The sequence below is a fragment of the Schistocerca americana genome, chromosome 2 (genome assembly GCF_021461395.2).
Source record: "Schistocerca americana isolate TAMUIC-IGC-003095 chromosome 2, iqSchAmer2.1, whole genome shotgun sequence".
In the NCBI taxonomy this organism is placed as follows: domain Eukaryota; kingdom Metazoa; phylum Arthropoda; class Insecta; order Orthoptera; family Acrididae; genus Schistocerca; species Schistocerca americana.
Window position 1 is genome coordinate 294,650,984 of NC_060120.1, and position 21,636 is coordinate 294,672,619.

The window sequence follows — 21,636 nt, forward strand, 5'->3', positions numbered from 1 at the left end:
GAAATCGTGCCGGTCCCGAGCACGAGTCCGCGCAGAGGATTTGTGTCGATGGTCTGGTGTGATAGCCAGCCTGTGGAAGGTTTTTAAGGCGGTTTTCCATCCACCTCGGCGAATGCGAGCTGGTTCTCCGTATTCCGCCTCAGTTACAGTACGTCGGCGATTGCTGCGCAAACACTGTCTCGACGCATGCGTACACAATAATTACTCTATCACGAAAACATTTGGGGTTACACTCGTCTGGTATGAGACGTTCCTGAGGGGGGGGGGGGGGGGGCGGGGGGGGAGCGAGAGGGGGTGGGAGGGCGGTCCACTGGGGGGGGGGGGGGGATCCATTGGGGGGCGAACCGCACATTAACCCTGGGGTCGGTGTGGGGCGGCGGTTGGGTTGGTCGACTGCTGTGGGCTTGTGAACCACTGAGGGCTACGGCGGAACGAAGCCTCTCCGTCGTTTCTAGGTGCCCAGTTCAATACACAATACACACTTTCGCCTTTTACTGATGGCAAGTGCTACCTGTTTTGTTGTTATTGATTTGCTTTTATAGGGTTTGACTGAAAAGAAAATTTAAAAAAATACAGAATAAAAGTATTAGCTACTTTTATGAAAGAGAAATATCGTTACTGGCAGATACTACCTGACTTCAAATCCCTCGGTACTTGATGTACAGGGAGCTTTCGTTGCATATAATGTTTCACCAAATATTTCGCTGTAGCCAACATGAAATTTTCCTGCAAATCAGTTAACTTTCTTTGTAAAGCCCATAGAGAATGTGAGAATTCACACCGGCTTATGTATAGTACACTGAGAAAATAAGGCATGGACCACCTCTGAGTGTCTCGCTATAAAATATGTAGTGCGTTTTCATCTATGATGTCTAATTCTTCCTTGGTATTATATTGTTGCAATAAGCAGTAATTTCCTCTTTTCCCAGTTCCTTATCTAAGTTTTTGGGTGATACCAATATTGTGACTATTCTTTTATTTTTGGAGCTTTGGAAAGAAGGGGAGTTGATTTTGAAAAATCATGTATTGATGATGTTACCTTTCTAGTTTCCTTGGTTTTGAATTATAGTGCACGAATATAAAACTATCCATTTTCTTTACGAAATTTCACAAGTGGTGTTGTCGAAAACCGCCCATCACCTGTAACGTTTGTTTGTTTTGAGCAGTAGTTAGAGTATCTTTAAACTGGCTGAGTCGTCTTATTAAATTTTAAAGTTTTGGCTGATCAGGTCATGCCGTCAAAATTATAGATATAATCTTTCCTAGAGTCAATTAGACATATTAGTTTTATAGCACACTTTTGAGGTTTATTGGACACACAGAATTTGCACCTATTTTTGAATCCTAAAAGAATTGCACCAATGCAAACGTTTTCTCCCAGGTTCATCGAGCACTTGTCGTCTGTAGATGAATGAGTCGAATAGCTTTGATATTGGGGAGAAAACGTCATTTTTTTGTCTCTTCTCTTGCAATCGCATAGTGAAATCTCAGAACTATCAAAAAGTAGGAAATCTGTTATAATTCATTACCGCTCTGAATATTTTCTGTAACGTCCCATCAGCAGAATACACAAATCGAATATCCTCGTTGTTTGATGACAGCCGTGTACACTAAAAGCTCAAAAATGCTCTCATTACAATATATTAACATTGTTCATATCACTGTGGTTTGTATTACACAGATCCCTCATTTTTCCTAATTTTTCATTAGTGTGAAGAAGATCTTTGTTAATAAAATCATCGGTTATTAGTAATGACCATGCATCGAGAGGTTTTAGTTCATGCCTGATTCGAGCTCTTTTTAGTCCCGGTAAATGAGGAATCATGCTACGCTAATATATCGAGTTTGCTTGTTGGAAAACGGCATTTCCACCCACCTGGAACATCTATTTTTGCCATAAAATTCGTTACTCTGTTTTGAGATTTCTTAGATTTGCAGTTTTGACATTATTGTCATTGTTTCGCGTCATAAGTAATCTATGCCCGAAAGTTCATTCTGTTCAAATAAGCTTTCATGATGGGTACCAATTATATTCGTACCAGAGTCGATAATGACGTCACTATTGGCTTCACAGTTTTTAATTTCATTCTCCAGCCATTGCCCAACTGTCTCAGCAAATTTCGGAATGTCAGCAACAACGTCGGTCGTATACAAAAGGAAACAAAAATTTGTTGGGATAAAAAATATTAACATAGCCAGAGACAAGTGGATTGTGAGACGGGCTCGAGAGTTCGGCGTGAACTAAGTTAGAAACGAACAGATTGACGCACGTGCCAGCAATGAAGGTATGCCTAGACTTGCCGACTCTACGTCTACTGAGAATCCGAAGATGGCGTTTGTCTCCAGCTTCCTAAGGATCTATGAGAAGACATGGCTGCTGCGGTTGGGTGTTGACTAAGATAAGTAAAACCACGAATGTTGTGGTTTTGGGTATCTACAGGTGGATGTTTGTTTATACAAGAGGCAGTAAACTTACATAGTTGTAGTTGCAAGGCACTCACCGTCTAGTGACGATGCTGAGGCACTCCTTCCAGCGGAACTCGCGCTCCCTCCTGCCAGTGAGGGCTGCCTGGTACTCGAACTGGCGGCCCCGCAGCTCCTGCGTCATGTACGGCACCGCAGCCATGGCCGCCCGCCACATCACGTAATTGGCCGCCACCCTGCGCGATACACAGTTCTCCGGTCACACGCACGCACCCTGGTAGCCTACAGCTTAAGCCTGACGTGTGTTCTCGCAGTCTTTCACAGTGACATTACAGAATAAAATCTACTCTGTTTTCAATCCAATCCTCTCTGAAGTAAACCGTAAAGTGATCGACACCCTGCCTGCAGCACGGTTGTCAGGTAAAGGGTATCATATTGTCGGCCGCGAGTGGATCGGTGTTCCAATGGAAGGAAGACGGGAGCGATGATGTGGAACGCGGAGTCACGTGGCCTGTACTAGCTTCTCATAGAAAGCATTTCCGCGTACGCGTCATGTTGGTCCTCTGCGGAAGATTCCACACGCTGCTGTCGTCCATGTTAAAGCTGAAAACCGAGGCTGTTACAGCACTCGGTCGGCTTTTACTCGTGACGTCAACAGCGAAGTCGGTTTTCGAAAGCTCAGATGTTTTGTTCCAAGTGACGCGGCTTGAAAACCAAGATTTCATATAGCGTAACACATACCGTAGTGACACTCATTGCTGCAAAATCTGTACTTACTGTAGAGATTACTAAGCATCTGTTGTACAAAATGATATGCAAAACATAATGATTCGTGTGTACATTATCTCATTATGAAGTTCTATAAAACGAGCCAAACACAAACGCGTTATTAAACATACGAACATACACTATCTGATCAAAAGAGTGCCAATATATGTGTAAGAGTGTTCCCCAGTAAATAATGCTCCACTTTTTTTTTTTTTTTTTGCTTCAACAATTCTTTATTGAACATGAGGACACACACACGAAAGAAGGGTGTTCTATGTACACACCCTATTATTCGACGTAATCTCCACCCTTTTCTCTGGCCTTCCTCCAGGGCGAAACATGGGTGTGTATGCCCCGTCGCCGGCCGGAGTGGCCGTGTGGTTCTAGGCGCTACAGTCTGGAACCGAGCGACCGCTACGGTCGCAGGTTCGAATCCTGCCTCGGGCATGGATGTGTGTGATGTCCTTAGGTTAGTTAGGTTTAAGTAGTTCTAAGTTCTAGAGGACTGATGACCTCAGATGTTAAGTCGCATAGTGCTCAGAGCCATTTGAACCACTTTTTTATGCCCCGTCGGTACGAATCATTGTCCTGGTGGCGGAGGTAGTGCTTCACTGTGTGCACTTCCTTTGATGATTGACAGATGCAGCGCCAACTGCCGAGTCGTAATGTGCCTGCCTCGCGAATGCCAACATCAGCTCGCTGCGACATGTCAGGTGACAGCCGTCGATGGCATTCCCGACTGCTGCAAATCGTGGAGCTCCGCCTGACCGCCTTCTGATGACCTCACCCTCTGTGCCGAGTGACTAACTGCATTTCTGTCGACAGCAGATGCTCCATAAACTTTGCACAAGCGTTTGTGAATATTCCCCACAGTTTCTTGCTCTGCAGCGAGAAAATCAATGACGGCACGTCACTTGTAACGTACAACACCCACAGACGCCATTTTGAAACTGTCCTGCTGCTGCGCTATCTGTCGGAAGTGACGGAAACTTGGCACACTCACTCACGAGGCTTCAAATAACAAATGGTTCAAATGGCTCTGATCACTATGGGACTTAACATCTATGGTCATCAGTCCCCTAGAACTTAGAACTACTTAAACCTAACTAACGTAAGGACATCACACACATCCATGCCCGAGGCAGGATTCGAACCTCCGACCGTATCAGTCACGCGGTTCCGGACTGAAGCGCCTAGAACCGCTGGGCCACCGCGGCCGGCCGTACGGAATGAGAACAGTGGAATGGTGACGGGGTCCCAGAAAGGCGCTGCCGTGTCTGTACGTCCCCACGGCCACACCGTGAGTGAAGGTCCCCGATTTGTTCTCGTATCAACACAGAATGTCTACTTTATCTACAATCAATGGCGTTTCACTCGCAGCCAGCGTAAGAACATGAGTTAGACAGCGTAAGAACAGCGGCTGTTACAAGATCGTGACCATCTGGGACCACAGCCTAATGTCACGCTTCGTCAATGACAGACGATTTCAAAGCCGACAGGAACCGCTGCTGTCAGTAGAAGCAGGTCACTGAGAAGGTAACAGCAATAAATGGACACTAGGCGTCGGGTACTTCGCAAAGCGACATTTCTCACAACGGTACGGAAACCTGCACGTCTCCAGCGGGCCGAACGATACAGAAACTGGACGGCAGCTAACGGCAGGTGTCTAGTGTCGTCCGGCGAGTCGCCATTTCGCCTCTCTTCAAACGTGTATCGGAAAGACAGATCTGACACTGTAAGAGGTGGTGTCATCATTGCAGTTGACAAATATATTGTGTCTACTGAGGTCGAAGGGGAGTGTGATTGTGAAGTTATCTGGACACGTTTAACAGGGCTAGGAGAAATAAAGTTAATTGTTGGGTGTTATTACCGGCCACAGGTTCCACCGCGACAGTTCTAGAATCATTCAAAGGGAGTCTACACTCTGTATCGCAGAAGTACCCGAACCATGCTATATTAGTCGGAAGCGACTTCAAGCTACCTAGTATAGACTGGGATGTCTATGGGTTCATTACAGGTGGTACAAATAAGCCGTCGTGGGAATTACTTTTGAACACATTATCCGAAAACTGACTTGAGCAGCTAAATCGACAGCCAACGCGTAATGGAAATATTTTAGATCTGGTAGCCACGAACAGACGAGACCTAATCGACGGGGTCAGTGGTGAGACAGGGATTAGTGATCATGATGTTGTCATTACGGCTATGGTTACGAAAATTAAAAAGTCGGTCAAGAAGGCTAGGAGAGTATTCTTACTAGAAAGAGCAGATAGGCAGTTATTAGCATCCCACTTAGTAAATGAATCGACTTCATTTACTTCCGGTACGATGGACGTAGTAGAATTGTGGGCAAATTTTAAACACATTGTAAATCACGCATTGGTCAAGTATCTGCCGAAAAAGTGGGTTACGGACGGAAAAGACCCACTGTGGTTTAACAGCGCAATTCGGAGAATGCTCATGAAGCAAAGACAGTTGCACTCGCGGTACAAGAAAGATCGGGAGAATGAGGACAGGCAAAAGTTAGTAGAGATTCGTGCAGCTGTAAAAAGAGCGGTGCGCGAAGCATACAACCACTACCACCGTCATACCTTAGCAAAAGATCTTGCTGAAAACCCAAGGAAATTCCGGTCTTACGTAAAATTGGTAAGCGGGTCGAAGGCTTCCATCCAGTCACTCACTGACCAGTCTGGCCTGGAAACGGAAGACAGTAAAACGAAAGTTGAAATTTTAAATTTAGCATTTGAGAAATCTTTCACGCAGGAAGATCGTACAAACATACCGCCGTTTGAGTCTCGTACGTATTCCCGTATGGAGAACATAGTGATAGACATCCCTGGGGTTGTGAAGCAGCTGAATGGGTTGAAAATAAATAAATCGCCAGGTCCTGATGGGATTACAATTCGGTTTTACAGAGAGTACTCTACTGCATTGGCTCCTTACTTAGCTTGCATTTATCGCGAATCTCTTGCCCAACGTAAAGCCTCGAGCGACTGGAAAAAAGCGCAGGTGACGCCTGTATATGAGAATGGTAGAAGGACGGATCCTCAAAATTACAGACCAATATCCTTAACATCGGTTTGTTGAAGGATTCTCGAACGTATTCTCAGTTGGAATATAATGAACTTCCTTGAGACAGAGAAGTTGCTGTCCATGCATCAGCATGGCTTAAGAAAGCATCGCTCTTGCGAAACGCAACTCGCCCTTTTTTCACATGATATCTTGCGAACCATGGATGAAGGGCATCAGACGGATGCCATATTCCTTGACTTCCGGAAAGCGCTTGACTTGGTGCCCCTCTGCAGACTCCTAACGAAGATACGAGCATATGGGATTGGTTCCCAAATATTTGAGTGGCTCGAAGGCTTCTTAAGTAATAGAACCCAGTACGTTGTCCTCGATGGTGAGTGTTCATCGGAGTGCCCCAGGGAAGTGTGGTTGTCCGCTGTTATTTTCTATCTACATAAATGATCTTTTGGATAAGATGGATAGCAATGTGTGGCTGTTTGCTGATGATGCTGTGGTGTTCGGGAAAGCGTCGTCGTTGAGTGACGGTAGGAGGATACAAGATGACTTAGGCAGGACTTGTGATTGGTGTAAAGAATGGCAGCTATCTTTAAATATAGATAAATGTAAATTAATGCAGATGAATAGGTAAAAGAATCCCGTAATGTTTGAATACTCCATTAGCAGCGTAGCACTTGACACAGTCACTACGATTAAATATTTCGGCGTAACATTGCAGACCGATATGAAGTGGGACAAGCACGTAATGGCAGTTGTGGGGAAGGCGGATAGTCGTTTTCGGTTCATTGGCAGAATTTTGGGAAGATGTGGTTCATTTGTAAAGGAGACCGCTTATAAAACACTAATACGACCTATTCTTGAGTACTGCTCGAGCGTTTGGTATCCCTATCAGGTCGGATTGTGGGAGGACATAGAAGCAATTCAGAGGCTGGCTGTTGATTTGTTATTGGTAGGTTTGATCATCACCCGAGTGTTACGGAAATACTTCAGGAACTCGGTTGGGAGTCTCTGGAGGAAAGGACGCGTTCTTTTCGTGAATCGCTACTGAGGAAATTTAGAGAACCAGCATTTGAGGCTGACTGCAGTACAATTTTACTGCCGCCAACTTACATTTCGCGGAAAGATCACAAAGATAAGAGAGATTAGGGCTCGTACAGAGGCATATATGCAGTCATTTTTCCCTCGTTCTGTTTGGGAGTGGAACAGGGAGAGAGGATTTTAGTTGTGGTACGAGGTACTCTCCGCCACGCACCGTATGGTGGATTGCGGAGTATGTATGTAGATGTAGATGAAATCACGTGAGGTGCCGAGTGCGCTGACCGCTGCACGTCACGTTCAAACTGTGCTGTGTGGGGAAGCAGTTCAGGCCCGAGGTGGTCCTGTGATACATTGTGGGTGTTTCCTGTACCGTGACTTTGCCTCACCCCGGTCAGGTCACTGTGAACATTAAGTTTATTTCAACGTTGTCGGTGGCAAAGTGTTGCCCTTTGTTCTACATTTCAGCTTGAGTCTGCTGTGGATACTCCGATCTGCTAAAGTGATAACAGCGATGTTTATAAAGCCGCATGCAGTTGTTCCTCAGACACACGGCTTCATCTCTATTGGCCCGTTAGGTCAACCGATCGCAAGCGCATAGCAAACGTCTGGGGCTGTTTGCGACAGCAGGAGAAATATAAATGAGAACACTTCTGCAGTTTGGTGGTTCTGTAGTTAAGATAATCAACGAGTAGCTAGAGCTTTGTGTGGCATACTCGTAAGTCCCCGAGTGTAGTATACTATACTCCGCATCCTGAAGGCTCAAAAATTCCCACTAGATAGCAGCACGTTCCTGGGTGGCTGCCACTGGGTTTAAAATGTGCTGACATCTGTGGCCATCACTGTAACTATGTAGAAAGCCGTTTCAACGTTTCCGTTGTATTTGTAGCGAAAATGGCGAGTGCAGACAGAAGCAGACACGCCGATATGGTGATTTTCGAAGTAAGCACACAGTAAATATCTTTTCACAAGGCTGAAAAAACTATGTCGCCTTTATTAATGTTTGAACATTGTCTCAGTTAAGAATAATAAGTATACAATTATAAATTCGAGCAACAGGGACGTCATAACAATGAAGTATAGTGTACTATACTTCAGGCTTCAATGTAGTAACGCCTTCTAGTACATTTCAAACTACTACTACTACATTCTCTCTGTCTCTCTCACAGATGAACATACTTAGCAATAGAGTAATACATCCAAGAAATTAACATTTTAAATTTGTAATTAATCTGTAAATAACGTGTTTTCAAAATTAGATGAGGAAGTGGTGGAATACTTTTTGTCACTGGACAACTCTGACGTTGATCTTTCTGATTTGGATGATGATGACAAATATACTCCTGGTAATACAATACATATTAATAGTGATATAGAAGAAGATGAAGATTCCAATGATACTTCGTCACATGAGGTAAATATGCTTAACAATGTTTTCTTTATATATCTGTACTTAATGTTGTTCATTTTTAACAGAACTACTGAAATTGCTAAAAGTTATGTGTTTAGTTAGATTTGTCAATATGCATCTTAGAGGAAACATTACGTTTATTACATTGTTTCTAGGACGCTACAGAAGTTATAAACAACGGGGAAACTACGTAGATATCTCTATGTTTACCCTCATTTCAGAGAAAACAAGTCAGACATATACTTTGCTACATGGTAAGTCTCTTGGAACAACTGCAGAAGAGGTCATGAGTTGGTTTGCTGTAAATATGGTGATGGCCTGCTTACAGTATCCTATAATAAGGATGTATTGGCAAAAACAATGGGAGACACCTAATATAACAGAGGATATGACTAGGGATAGGTATTTTCAGTCAAGGAATTCCCTAAAAGTGATATTTAATGACATACCTGAAAATGAAAGATAGAAGGATTGATTGTAGAAAGTGTGTCCATTCCTGGAAAAGGTCAGAGGAGGTCGTTTTCTACAACCCAGATCTCTCCACATTGCTGTTGATGAAATGATGGTTGCATTTCAAGGCCACTGTGGTTTCAAACAGTATGTAAGAGGAAAACTAAATCCAGTTGGTATTAAAGTGTTTGTTTAGGCCAATCTCAACGGAACAGTATGTGATTTTGTCAGTTACCAAGGCAAAACATCATTTCCTCAGGAGTTGCTTGTACATGGCATTTGTACTGCTTCTATCTTGCTGCCCACAAGATAATTACATCCTGGCCCTATAATTTACCATGACAGATTTTTTACATCTGTGAAATCAGCTGATTTGCTGCTTGAGAAAGGCCTTTGGTCTACAGGGGCCATTATGAATAACCGAATTCCCAAGCAGATCCGGCTAAAGCCAGATAAGAATCTGCAGAACGAAGGATGAGGCTCATTTACATGCTGGTCAGAAGTGATCAAAAGTTGGCAGTTACAAAATTGACAGACAGCAAAAGTGTTGTAATACTTTCCACTGCACGAGGTATTGAACCTAGTGACACATGCCAGAGGCGTTCCAAGGAAGAGAGCAAATATTTACATATTGAGAAAGCCAGTGTAATTAAAAACTATAATCAGGACATGGGTGGTGTGGATATGGCAGATAGACTCAATTCCTACTGCCCAATGCGTGCAAGGACCAAGAAATGGACACTAAGAACAATATGCCATTTCACAGATATTGTAGTTTGTAATTCTCGGCTTCAGTACAAAGAGGAACAAATTCAACACTCCAGCAAAGATTTTACTACTGAGAGCTTTTAAGATAATGCTTGTACAGCAGCTTCTGAATCGAAACTAAACATTAGGTAATCAAGAGCAACAAGATACTCATGATGGCAATGCAAGACAAGAAGAACCTGAGACGAGTGCACCAAAAAGAACGAAACCAATGACACCGCCACCTCCTGAAACCCAAAAGCAAACAGAGCCCTTGCGTGAGATAATTGAGACAAAAATATTTCAAAAATGTCGTAGAGAGAACGGTAAAAAGCTTTGTGAGCAAAATGTGTAACTTGCAAAGTGTTTTTATGCTTAAATGCACAGCGAAACTTCTTTGCTGCATTTCACAACAGTTGATATGTGTATTTGTGGAAGTTGTACTTTGTAATTTACCCCCGAAATAAAAACTGCTGTATTCCTTCTAGATGGTGTCAAACATTATTTTACACTGTTATAAATGAAAACTAACAACATCCATAATCTACATATTCCTGAATCTACATATTACAATTTATGAATAGCTTTGATTATCCTGAGACCCAAAGTATAGTATATCATACTTGCATTTATGCCCAAATGACCAAAGTAGGGTTTTTATTACTACTTTTCTCAGTTTCAGTTATTTTTCCCACATTTCATATATGTTGTTTTTAAAATATTTAAAAAACATCTCAGTACTCAGGAGGATATCAGAAGAAACATATGGCTCTTTTTCTCACCGAGTTGGGGTTGTGGTGAAGGCTAGAGGCGATGTTACACAGTATAAGCGTCATGTGGCTGTGAGTGACAAATTTTCTGGATGATCTAGTTATGTTGATGATGAATGTTGAAGCTAGCAATCTGTACAGTATAAAAAACGAATATCAGTTAACTGTGATTAAGACTGGGGTTAAATACCAGTCTCCAGAGACACCTGATGCAGATGCCGAATTACAACGTCGAAATATCATATTGTGAAGACACGGACTGCCAACAGCACACTCAGTTCTACGATATGTGACTCATGATATCAGCAAACAGAAGATCGAAGTGACCACTGACTGCAAAATAGACTTTACACCTTGTTTCATTGTTGGTAAATATGTCTGAGGATAATACAGCTAGCCGAGCTCCCACATTCCAGGTGGAAGATCCCGTGATCAAGATGTGGCACCCCTAAATTCTCGAGTTGTGTTGTGGTGTGACTGGTGTGTCTGTAGAGCCGCCATCTGCCTCTGAGCTCCAGTCGAGCTGATGCTGGTGATCAGACAGACAGTTCACTGTGCGTACAATGGATTCAGTTTCTAATGAATGTTCTGGTGTGAAAGCTGAGGAGAGGAGACAGGTAACAAAGATGACCAATTCCACATTTAAAAATTTATTCATGCATGACGATACTAACATAGAAAAGACTGACTGTTGCGCAGACCGACAAATAAGCGATGTTAGTATTAGCACTTCCAGTACTGTAAAACAATTAAAAGTACTTAAAGTGAAGGAGACACCAGGCCGTAACGAAACACCTGTTAGATTTTACATTGGAAACATTGCGTAATTAACACCTGTGCCAGCTCTTACTTATGAAGAATGTTTTTCATTCCGTAATAGCAGCCCCTTGGGACTGGAAAAGAGCGCAGGTCACTCTTGTCTACAAAAAGGGTTGAAGACAGGGTGCACGGAATTACAGACCTATATCCAGGGTTATGTAGCTTAGCTTCAGCTCAGAAATTACTACGTTTCTGTAGGGAAACAAGCAGTGCATTTTCCTTTTTTAATCCGGTTCTTACTGGGAAAGGTTGTGAATATGTTCCACAGTTCGTACTACCGCTCCTGATTGACTCAGAAATACTTTAATCAATTCAGTGAGTTTATTTAGAAATCGCAATTCCTTCAAGGTTTCACAGAGATTATCTCAGTGAATACTGTCGTAAGTGCTACGAAAACCTATGAACACTACCTGTACTTTTGTATCTCCTTCCAAATATTTCGCAGGAATTTGCCTAAGAGCAGGCACGTTGTCATTAGTTGAATAATTAGGACAAAATCCAGCCTGATATTGTCTCATTACATTTTCTGCAAATTTCAAAGTTTTAAACAAGGCTGCATGATCAGCGAGCGTCTGCAGAGTAAAGCAATAACTGCTCTCGGTCGCAGAAATTAAGTCTTTTGACTTGGTTTCGAGTGCCTTCATCAGAAGTAAAACACTCAAAGTGGCCTCTAACACAAGTACAGAAATTATGGAAAATTTTTTTATGTAAGAGTAAGTGCTGGCTAACAGTACAAGAAAGAAAGAGTACTTACATGTCATGTATAATTTGAAGTGATAAAGCTTTCGTTGCAAAATTTTTAAAAAGAATATATGGAAGGCAAGCCACTATGGGTTGCTCACTCATGTCAAGCCCCAGGTAGCAACAGACGAGGCGCCCGCGTTAGCAACTGCGCGCAGGTGAATATTACACCAAGAGTGCCATCTAGTAGCCGCAAATACAAACTGACTACTTAACATTCAAAATATGGACAGACGAATATTATTATGAACATTATTTAGTACATGAAGTAAAAGGTAATATAAGTATGGTGAAACTTTTAAAAAACAAGTGACAAGCCGAAGACACAGACAGTGATATTTTGGATTTTCATTGTATTTTACATCAGGAAAACCTCTGCAAGACTACACTAGACTTAAAGCATGTGATAGATCCTGTTGTTGGTGTTGTGTACACAATCAGAGCAAGGGCACTCCATCACAGACAGTTCAAATCTCTTCTTGACGAGGTGGGGGCAGAACATGAAGATGTAATCTACCATGACAGTGTGAGGTGGTTGAGCTTGGGCAAAGTATTAAAAAGAGTCTGGGCATTACAGGATGAAGTTATTTTAATTCTGAACAATAAGGAGATATCTCATGATTTTGTTGCAAAAATAGGATGTGAAGAGTGTAGATATGAGATGATGTTTGGAGCTGATATTTTTGAAAAACCGAATGAGCTGAATGTGACATTGCAGGGAAAGGTGTTGTTTGCTCATGAAATGTGGACACATGTCAAAGCATTTAAAACAAAACTATGTCTGTTTCCAAGGCAAGCAAATGAAGGTAAATTTTGTCAATTCCCTTTACTAGGGAAACAGAATGTACCTGGAAGTGTTTCAGAAAAGATTAGGAATTATCTGCAGAGTTTAGAGGCTGAGTTTAATACGAGATTTCAGGATTTTAAGAAAATTGAGCCTCAATTTAATGTTTTGTCGTATCCCATCACTGCTGATATTGACACTGCAACACAGGAGCTGCAACTTGAACTGATTGACATGCAGGCAGATCACGCTGTGAAAGAAATGTTTAGTGCTGTAACTTTAGTTGACGTTTATAAATATTTGTCAGCTGAAAAATGTCCATGTATCAAGAAATTTGCAGGCAAGATGTTCTCCATATTTGGATCGATGTATATTTGTGAACAAAGTTTTTGTTGCTCGAAAGATCAACAAGAGCAAATACCGAAGCCGTTTAACAGACAGTAATTTGCAGGCTGTGATGAGAATATCAATTAGCAATCTGACTCCTGATTTCAAAAAAATTATGCAAAATTGTGATAGGATGCATTTGTCAAATTAAACTTGTTTTAAAATTTAATGTACTTGGAGATGATATTAAATTAGCAAAATAAATGAAATTGAACACAACTATCTTATTTGAGGATGTCAGAAGGAAAGAGGTACAAGTGACTTCAGTCTTATCAAAATTATAAGAAGTATATTCGCTTTCTTCTGACTCTTTCATTTATATCTAATGATTTTTATGATATCTTTTATGAAATGTAAAGCTAACTAATCAGTGCATTTTAACGCTTTCACTGCTACACCCAAAATTGCAACTCTGTGTGTGATATGTGATTAGAAATAACGATAACTTGCATTTTCATTAAATTTTTGGGAATACTGCATATATATATATATATATATATATATATATATATATATATATATATATATATATATATATATATACTGCCAGTATATATACGGCCCTCCACTAACCTCTGTGTTTGTAATGTGGCCCCCAAGCCAAAACAATTGCCCACCCCTGTCCTAGATGAACTTCCTTATATGGGAATGTTGTTGAGCAGATAATCATGTTCTTTATAGCGGCACGTGCAACCATCCTGAAGCCGTTATCGTTGGTTTCTTCTTGCTTGCTTTACTTCACTATTGTCGGAGACCCGTCACTTTCTTTTTCCTACTTTTGCGTTACAATAAACTATGAATACATGGATGTTCCTTTTTGGGACTTATTTATAAACACGATCTGGTTATTCATAAAAATCTTCGTTTTCGTCATCTGTCTTGTCTTCAGTAGGGGCATGGACATTGGTAGAGGTTGTCACAGCTTTTCTCCTAGATTGTAATGTATGACAAACGTTTGCTCAATGCTTCGAACTCTCTTATTTCGTTCACCGTGCTCTTACTGACTGCAATACCCATCCCAAATTGTCTACGATCCTCCTCCATATCCCATCTGCTTCGCATACCCTTTTGCCTATCCATCTAGTTTCCTATATTGCCGCTACAGCCATTTTATAATGTTATATTTCGGATGCAACAGTCACAGCAGCCCCAGGGCAGTAGAGAACGTTCCAGCCATCTATGATGAAACAGTTTATCCTTTTACGTAGCTGCGTTTGTCTTCCAGTTAACCTATGCGATGTCTGAAACTGATTTATTGGCTTTCTAACCCGATAAACTTTTTCTAGTGTAGTGTTTTCAAGCCGATGGCCAAACTTCATCTGGCAGATCCGAGAACTCTTCTGTTGGACTTGCCATACCCTGGACGAGAGGATCAAACTTAAGGAGCCAGTCATTGGCCCTCACCCTGTTCGACAAAGAGCAGGATTCATTGGCTTCACATACAAATGACATGTCTGAAAAAAGCTTTATTTGTGTTTGGGAGGATATAGCTATTCGACAGCAGTGTATCCCTGAAGACCTAGTATTCACTCACGTACTCTCCTTCCTCCTCATATGAGCTTCGGACTGCCTGTGACACTGTCTTGTCTCATCGATAGAGGAGCTGACTGTGTTTCGACGTTTCCCGCCTCCTAAACTGGTGAAGTACGTGTTGGAAGGGAAACCAGGAGATGGAAAAGAATTGGAGGGAGGTGGAACATAAAGTCAATGAAGTGCTGTGAAGCACACTTTGTCTGTCTCCTATGATGAAACTTGTAAAGTTATGTTAGACTTGTCACTAGCTATGCTACCGAAGGCATAGCTCTTAGCTTCCAAGGGACATACAAGCTCTCTAGCCCACATCGTCAGTGCTAGGATGAGGCAGTTCCTAATACGCAAATGGAATAGGAAAAGCCTGCTAATACAGATATGTTGTACCCTCCGTGATGCACTGTACAATTGTGTGCCCAGTGGCAGGAAGAACTCGGGCAGTGCGAGACGTACCTTTTGGGAGTATGGCTGAGCAGGGCTTCGAGGCTCTTGAGGTAGGAGGGCACGGCCACGACGAGCACCTCGTCGCTGGAAACGGTGACGTGCGGCGGCAGCAGCGCCCGCAGGCACTCCAGCCACGGCACCGACGGGTGGTCGCGCTGCAGCTGCTCCACGGTGCGCGGGTTGTACAGTCGCGTCTGGTCCTGTCGAGCCTCCTTCGGCAGCGACATCTGTGGACCAATGGCGACCGTGTCAGGAGCACTACTCTTGTGCCCACTTCACCCCATCAGACTTCAAGAAAATTGTAGCAATTACAGGTGTACAAAACATGTGTTACCTACAGATTAAAACTTAAGTAATTGCACAAAATTGAAGGAGATGGAATTTGGAACAGTCTAAAGAACTACTAATTGTGGATAATTTCAAAGGGAGCATGAAGCAACAACTGATTGAAATGGAGGAAAATAATGCAAGACAATTGGGTAGCTTTGAAGGATGATATAGAGAAAGAAGTGGACAATCAAATACACAAGAAGGCAACGTTCAGTACAAATACTCGGTTAACACATGTGATACTGAACCTGATAGACGAAACGAGAAAATATAAAAATGAAGCAAACTAAGCACGCAAAAGGTGAAAACGGCACAGAAAACAGGAATCTAAGCCATAGAGAAAAATGGCTAATCAAGAACACAGCGTAAGAACTGTCGCCGCAAAATGATCCAACTGACAAGCACCGGCGACGAGTGTCACACCCTGTCAAAGACAGTCGACTTTAATCCCATCAGCAATTGCTGCTGCCAGTGAAGACAGGTCCTCTGAATCAGTGCATGAGCAAACCTTGCAAAGGGATCTCCATGAAACTGACATTTGAAGCCTCTACTTCGCAATAGGTCACTGCTCACAGCACCACGTGAATCTGCGTAAGCTCAGTGGCGTAAAGTGTGGTCCGCTGAGTCGCAATTTCGCCTCTTTTTTCAAATGGGGCCAGGCGTTGTGTGAAGCGACGGTCCGAGAGGTGTTTCACGCGCAGTCTATGGAGTGTGGAGTCGGGGTTGGAAATTCGAATCACGACGCTTATTTCAGAATTCTCGTTGACCAAGTTCTGTCATTCCTTCAACATCTAAGAATTTTTCTAAATGTTTTCTTAGTTAACAATGCCCAAAATACATAAAGGAAACCACGCTGGATGTGTTCGAAACTTTTCTGCCGCACATCCAGAAATAGTGTGGTGAGCTTCACACGGAACAAACAAGAAAATCTACGATTTGTGGATACCCCAGGACATGAATTTAAACTCAAGGAAGTTGTTTACTGCACTAAGTGTTTACGCTATTACTAATTATAAATAAGTAAGACTGTAATGACTGTTGTCTTATAGAACTAACTTGTACATCTCTTGTAACTAAATGAACCATGCAAGGTGTTACTGACTTACTCCATAGGCTTTACATGCATTATAATAATTCTAGGTAGTCTCTTCGGGTTTCCTACCGCATCCTAACATCAAAATGACTTGATAATTCGGCGAGCCATCTGTCCGCCATCTTGAGGGGTGACGCTGCTGCTGCTGTTGCTGAGTCCCACTGACAACAGTGCCAAGGAGGGAAACCCTCGTCCTACATTGGGCTTCTATCCTACAACACTGCCGCCAGCTATGTATCGCACTCAAACTCTATTTTCAATCAAACGAAGGACGCGGGTTGAAATTTAACGAGACTGTGATATTTGTCAGTACGTGCGGATTCTGGGACACTGTTTATAAGGAGGCAAGTGAAATTACTTTGGCAGACAATTTCCGTAATAGGGACAAGGGTTTCCCTCTTCCTATCACTTAGAACCCTGTATCACTTCTTCTTATGGCTTCTTGACACTGCGTGGTTCTTTACCTTCTTAACAATTCCCTTCCATTCTGCCCTCTCGTTTACTCTCCCTCTCCATCCTCTGGTTCAAATGGCTCTGAGCACTATGGGACTTAACATCTGAGGTCATCAGTCCCCTAGAACTTAGAACTACTTAAACCTAACTAACCTCACACACATCCATGCCCGAGGCAAGATTCGAACTTGCGACCGTAGCTATCTCGTGGTTTCAGACTGAAGCGTCTAGAACCGCTCGGCCACAACGGCCGGCATCCTCTGGTTTCTGAGGTGTGATGTTTTCTTCCACGTCGTCCAGCCATCGTTTACGTGGTCTACCTTTTAATTCTCTTCCTGTCGGTTTCCACTGGAAGACCTTCTCTATAGTTACTGTGTTCTCCATCCTCACCTCATGTCCCAGACAGGCATTCTATTACTTTTAATTAGCCTTACAATATCAGCTCCTTCTTTGAGACGATGCAGCTCATAATTGGTCCTTGCTGTCGAGGTACAATCATTATTTTGGAACCCTCCATAAATTTTCCGTAGTTTTCTTCTTTCAAATTCGGAGTTCTTTTCCATCTTTGTTGATTAGTATGCACGCTTCACATCCATATGTAACAACTGCCCTAATCATAATCTTATATACAATCAATTTTAGCTGTTAGTTTACTATTCTAGACGTCATTAGCTTTCCAAAGTACGATAATAACTATTACCCTTAAAATGCGAGTTTTTGTGTCAGTACACATGGAACCTACTTTGTTAATATTAGCCACTAGGTACTCAAAATCCTCGACATACTGAAAATTAAAACCTACTGCTGGCCAATTGTCCAAGTTATTGACCCCTGTCCTACGGAGTTTCATGTATTTAGTTCTTGATTCATTAATTTCTGGTCCTATATGCTAAGAGCCTTCTTTCAGTTCTACCACTACTCTCTCTAATGACATCCTTCGTCTACTAACAACTGCATCGTCATGCGTATATGCAGCCAGCTGTCTGATCCTTATTCCTATGTGTCCAAATATTTGCAATTTTCGTATAATTGCTCCGAAGTTCAAGCTGTAACTCCTTTATTGATAATGAAACAGCCGGTTAATTTCCCATCCGCTCTCACCATTGCCTTGGTACCTGCCAAGATTGTCTTAGTAATAGAAATATATTTGGATGGTATGCCAAGGAGTATTACACTACAGGCCATTAAAATTGCTTCACCAAGAAGAAATGCAGATGATAAACTGGTATTCATTGGACAAATATATTATACTAGAACTGACACGTGATCACATGTTCACGCAATTTGGTTGCATAGATCCTGAGAAATCAGTACCCAGAACAACCACCTCTGGCCGTAATAACGGCCTTGATACGCCTGGGCATTGAGTCAAACAGAGCTTCGATGGCGTGTACAAGTACAGCTGCCCATGCAGCTTCAACACGATACCACAGTTCATCGAGAGTAGTTACTGGCGTATTGTGACGAGCCAGTTCCTCGGCCACCAATTACCAGACATTTCAATTGGTGACAGATCTGGAGAATGTGTTGGCCAGGGCAGCAGTCGAAGATTTTCTGAATCCAGAAAGGCCCATACAGGACCTGCAGAATGCGGTCGTGAATTATCCTGCTGAAATGTAGGGTTTCGCAGGGATCGAATGAAAGGTGGATCCACAGGTCGTAACACATGTAACGTCCACTGTTCAAAGTGCCGTCAATGCGAACAAGAGGTGACCGAGACGTGTAACCAATGGCACCCCATATCATCAGGCCGGGTGATGACGAACACACGCTTCCAATGAGCGGTCACCGCGATGTCGCCAAACACGGATGCGACCATCATGATGCTGTAAACAGAACCTGGATTCATCCGAAAAATGACGTTTTGCCATTCTTGCACCCAGGTTCGTCGTTGAATAAACCATCGCAGGCGCTCCTGTCTGTGATGCACCGTCAAGGGTAACCGCAGCCATGGTCTCCGAGCTGATAGTCCATGCTGTCGCAAACGTCGTCGAACTATTCGTGCAGATGGTTGTTGTCTTGCAAACCTCCCCATCTGTTGACTCAGGGATCGAGACGTGACTGCACGATCGGTTACAACCATGCGGATAAGATGCCTGTCATCTCGACTGCTAGTGATGAGAGGCTGTTGGGACCCAGCACGGCGTTCCGTTTTACCCTCATGAACCCACCGATTCCATTTCTGCTAACAGTCATTAGATCTCGACCAACGCGAGCAGCAATGTCGCGATACGATAAACTGCAATCGCGATAGGCTGCAATCCGACCTTTACCAAAGTCGGAAACGTGATGGTAGCATTTCTCCTCCTTACACGAAGCATCACAGCAACTTTTCACCAGGCATCGCCGGTCAACTGCTGTTTGTGTATGAGAAATAGGTTGGAAACTTTCCTCGTGTCAGCACGTTGTAGGTGTTGCCACCGGCGTCAACCTTGTGTGAATGCTCTGAAAAGCTAATCATTTGTATATCACAGCATCTTCTTCCTGTCGGTTAAATTTCGCGTCTGTAGCACGTCATCTTCATGGTGTAGCAATTTTAATGGCCAGTACTGTATATCTTCTAACATGTCTTCCCTATTTATACTCCGAAGAACTGGTTGAATTCCACGTAGATACTGTTGATTACTACATTATATTCAAATGTTTATCCTGTATTTGACGTCGTACGAATATTTGGTCAACGGGTTGAACCTATATCCACACACACTCAATCACCCATTTTTTGCTCGTTTTGTCTCTGTACGCATATTGGTCCACAGTTGGTCCACAGTTGGTCCGCTGGCCCTGTAGCAACATTGATAATCAACCAATACATATGCAGCTTGTCTATTATATAGGATTTTGGATAAAACCTTATGTGTCACATTCAACAGAGGGATCCCTACGCTGTTAGAGCAACATACCTTGTCACGTTTGCTATATATGGACTGGATTACACCTATTCCAGTCTTCTGGAATTCTTCTTGATTCCCAATTAAAGAGAAAAGTTTATGTATCGTTTGCGTAAAGTAATGCTTCGTCCCTTTAGCGGGTCGGCAATTATTCCGTCATTTCCTGGAAATCTGTGATTTTTTTTCGCAATTCACCACCATCTGTGCTTCTGCAAGAGTAGACTCTTCTGTTTTCGATTCTACTGTACGGTATAACACTTGCAGTCATCCACCAGCATTTCTTTGAAATATATTCACCATATGTTCATTACTTTCTCCTTTTCTGTCAGCACGTTTCCATCTTCATCCTTGAACCCTATTGTTTTAAACTGTATCGTTGTGTTCCTTCTTTTATCTTCTCATAAAACTTTACACTATCATAACTATTGTAAGGGTCTTTCACGTCTTCTATCTTTCTTTTTAAGGCTTTTCTTTTCTTTCTTCTGCATTCCCTCGCCTTTTGTACCCTCTTTTCAATATGCACAGCCTGGTTAACTCTTGTATTTCGCTGGTGACATTTTAGTCTTGCTTATTTCTTCTGTTGCACAACCTGTCTACATTCTGGAAGATTGGGTACCTGAATCCAGTGAGAGGGGGGATCAAGGCAGAGGAGAGCGGGAGAAATGGTAATCTCAACAACAAGAGGTTGAGCCGAGTGCCAGCATCCCTGCCTTGGAAGTAGTATTGCTGGGAATAACTTAAGAGAAAGAGCCGAACTGTCCTCCCAAAGACAAAATGAGTTAAAGAGTAAGGATGTGACAAGGACTGTTAAATTTGGTACATGCCTCCCTGCTGCCAGGAGCAATGAACTGCGTAGCTGAAGAAGTGTTGAATTATGGATCAGGGTAGAAGAAACTTTCTACGCCCATTTTGGCAAGGAAAGCTTGCTCGATTAAATGAACACTAATGATCTGAGATTTGCCAAGTTCGCAGCTTCCAATCGTCTTAAAGCAGTAATCACGTGGTTCTGAAGTAAAAATTATTCACAAAATCATCTGGAAAATTCCAGGAACGAATCAGACAAAGAAAATTGACGATATATTGCTATCCAAGCGATGGGCAAATGACACAGAAAATGTACGCACGTTTCAGGGAGGAAGTTAAGACTTGGTACACTACCTCATAGCTGCAAAAGTGAGGTAGAGGATTTCTATGTCATATAAAGGGAAAACTATGGGAATTAGCATTCTCTGAAAGGAGCCTAATTGGTACGTAATCTAGATCGGAAATCTTGCTTTTATTAAGTGATTTAATGTGCTTCACTACTCCGAGGATATCTACCTCTAAGTTACTCATTTTGGCATCTGTTGAGAGCTCTATTGTGATCTCTTCTTTTCTTGATGTCGATATGTACTCCTTCTCAACAGTTGCTGGTTTCTATTTGCTTTCGCTTCGTTTTAGGATAATCCTATTATTGAACCGTTCTAAGTAAGTCACTCTCTGCTCTTCTTTCCTATTTTAAAGAAATCCTACTTTCGATAAACCGTCATCTG

The 21,636-nt window shown here is 42.5% G+C and overlaps 1 protein-coding gene across 1 annotated transcript in view; it reads right to left on the reverse strand.

Annotated features, from left to right (window-relative positions):
• Window positions 1-21,636, reverse strand: part of LOC124588879 (neprilysin-2-like) — a 202,233-nt gene that overhangs the window by 95,719 nt on the left and 84,878 nt on the right. The window contains exons 7-8 of the mRNA XM_047131502.1: window positions 15,347-15,564; window positions 2,502-2,660 (exon numbers count right to left, since the gene is read on the reverse strand). Coding sequence (XP_046987458.1) covers window positions 2,502-2,660; window positions 15,347-15,564 — 377 coding nt within the window. The remainder of the gene's footprint in view (window positions 1-2,501; window positions 2,661-15,346; window positions 15,565-21,636) is intronic.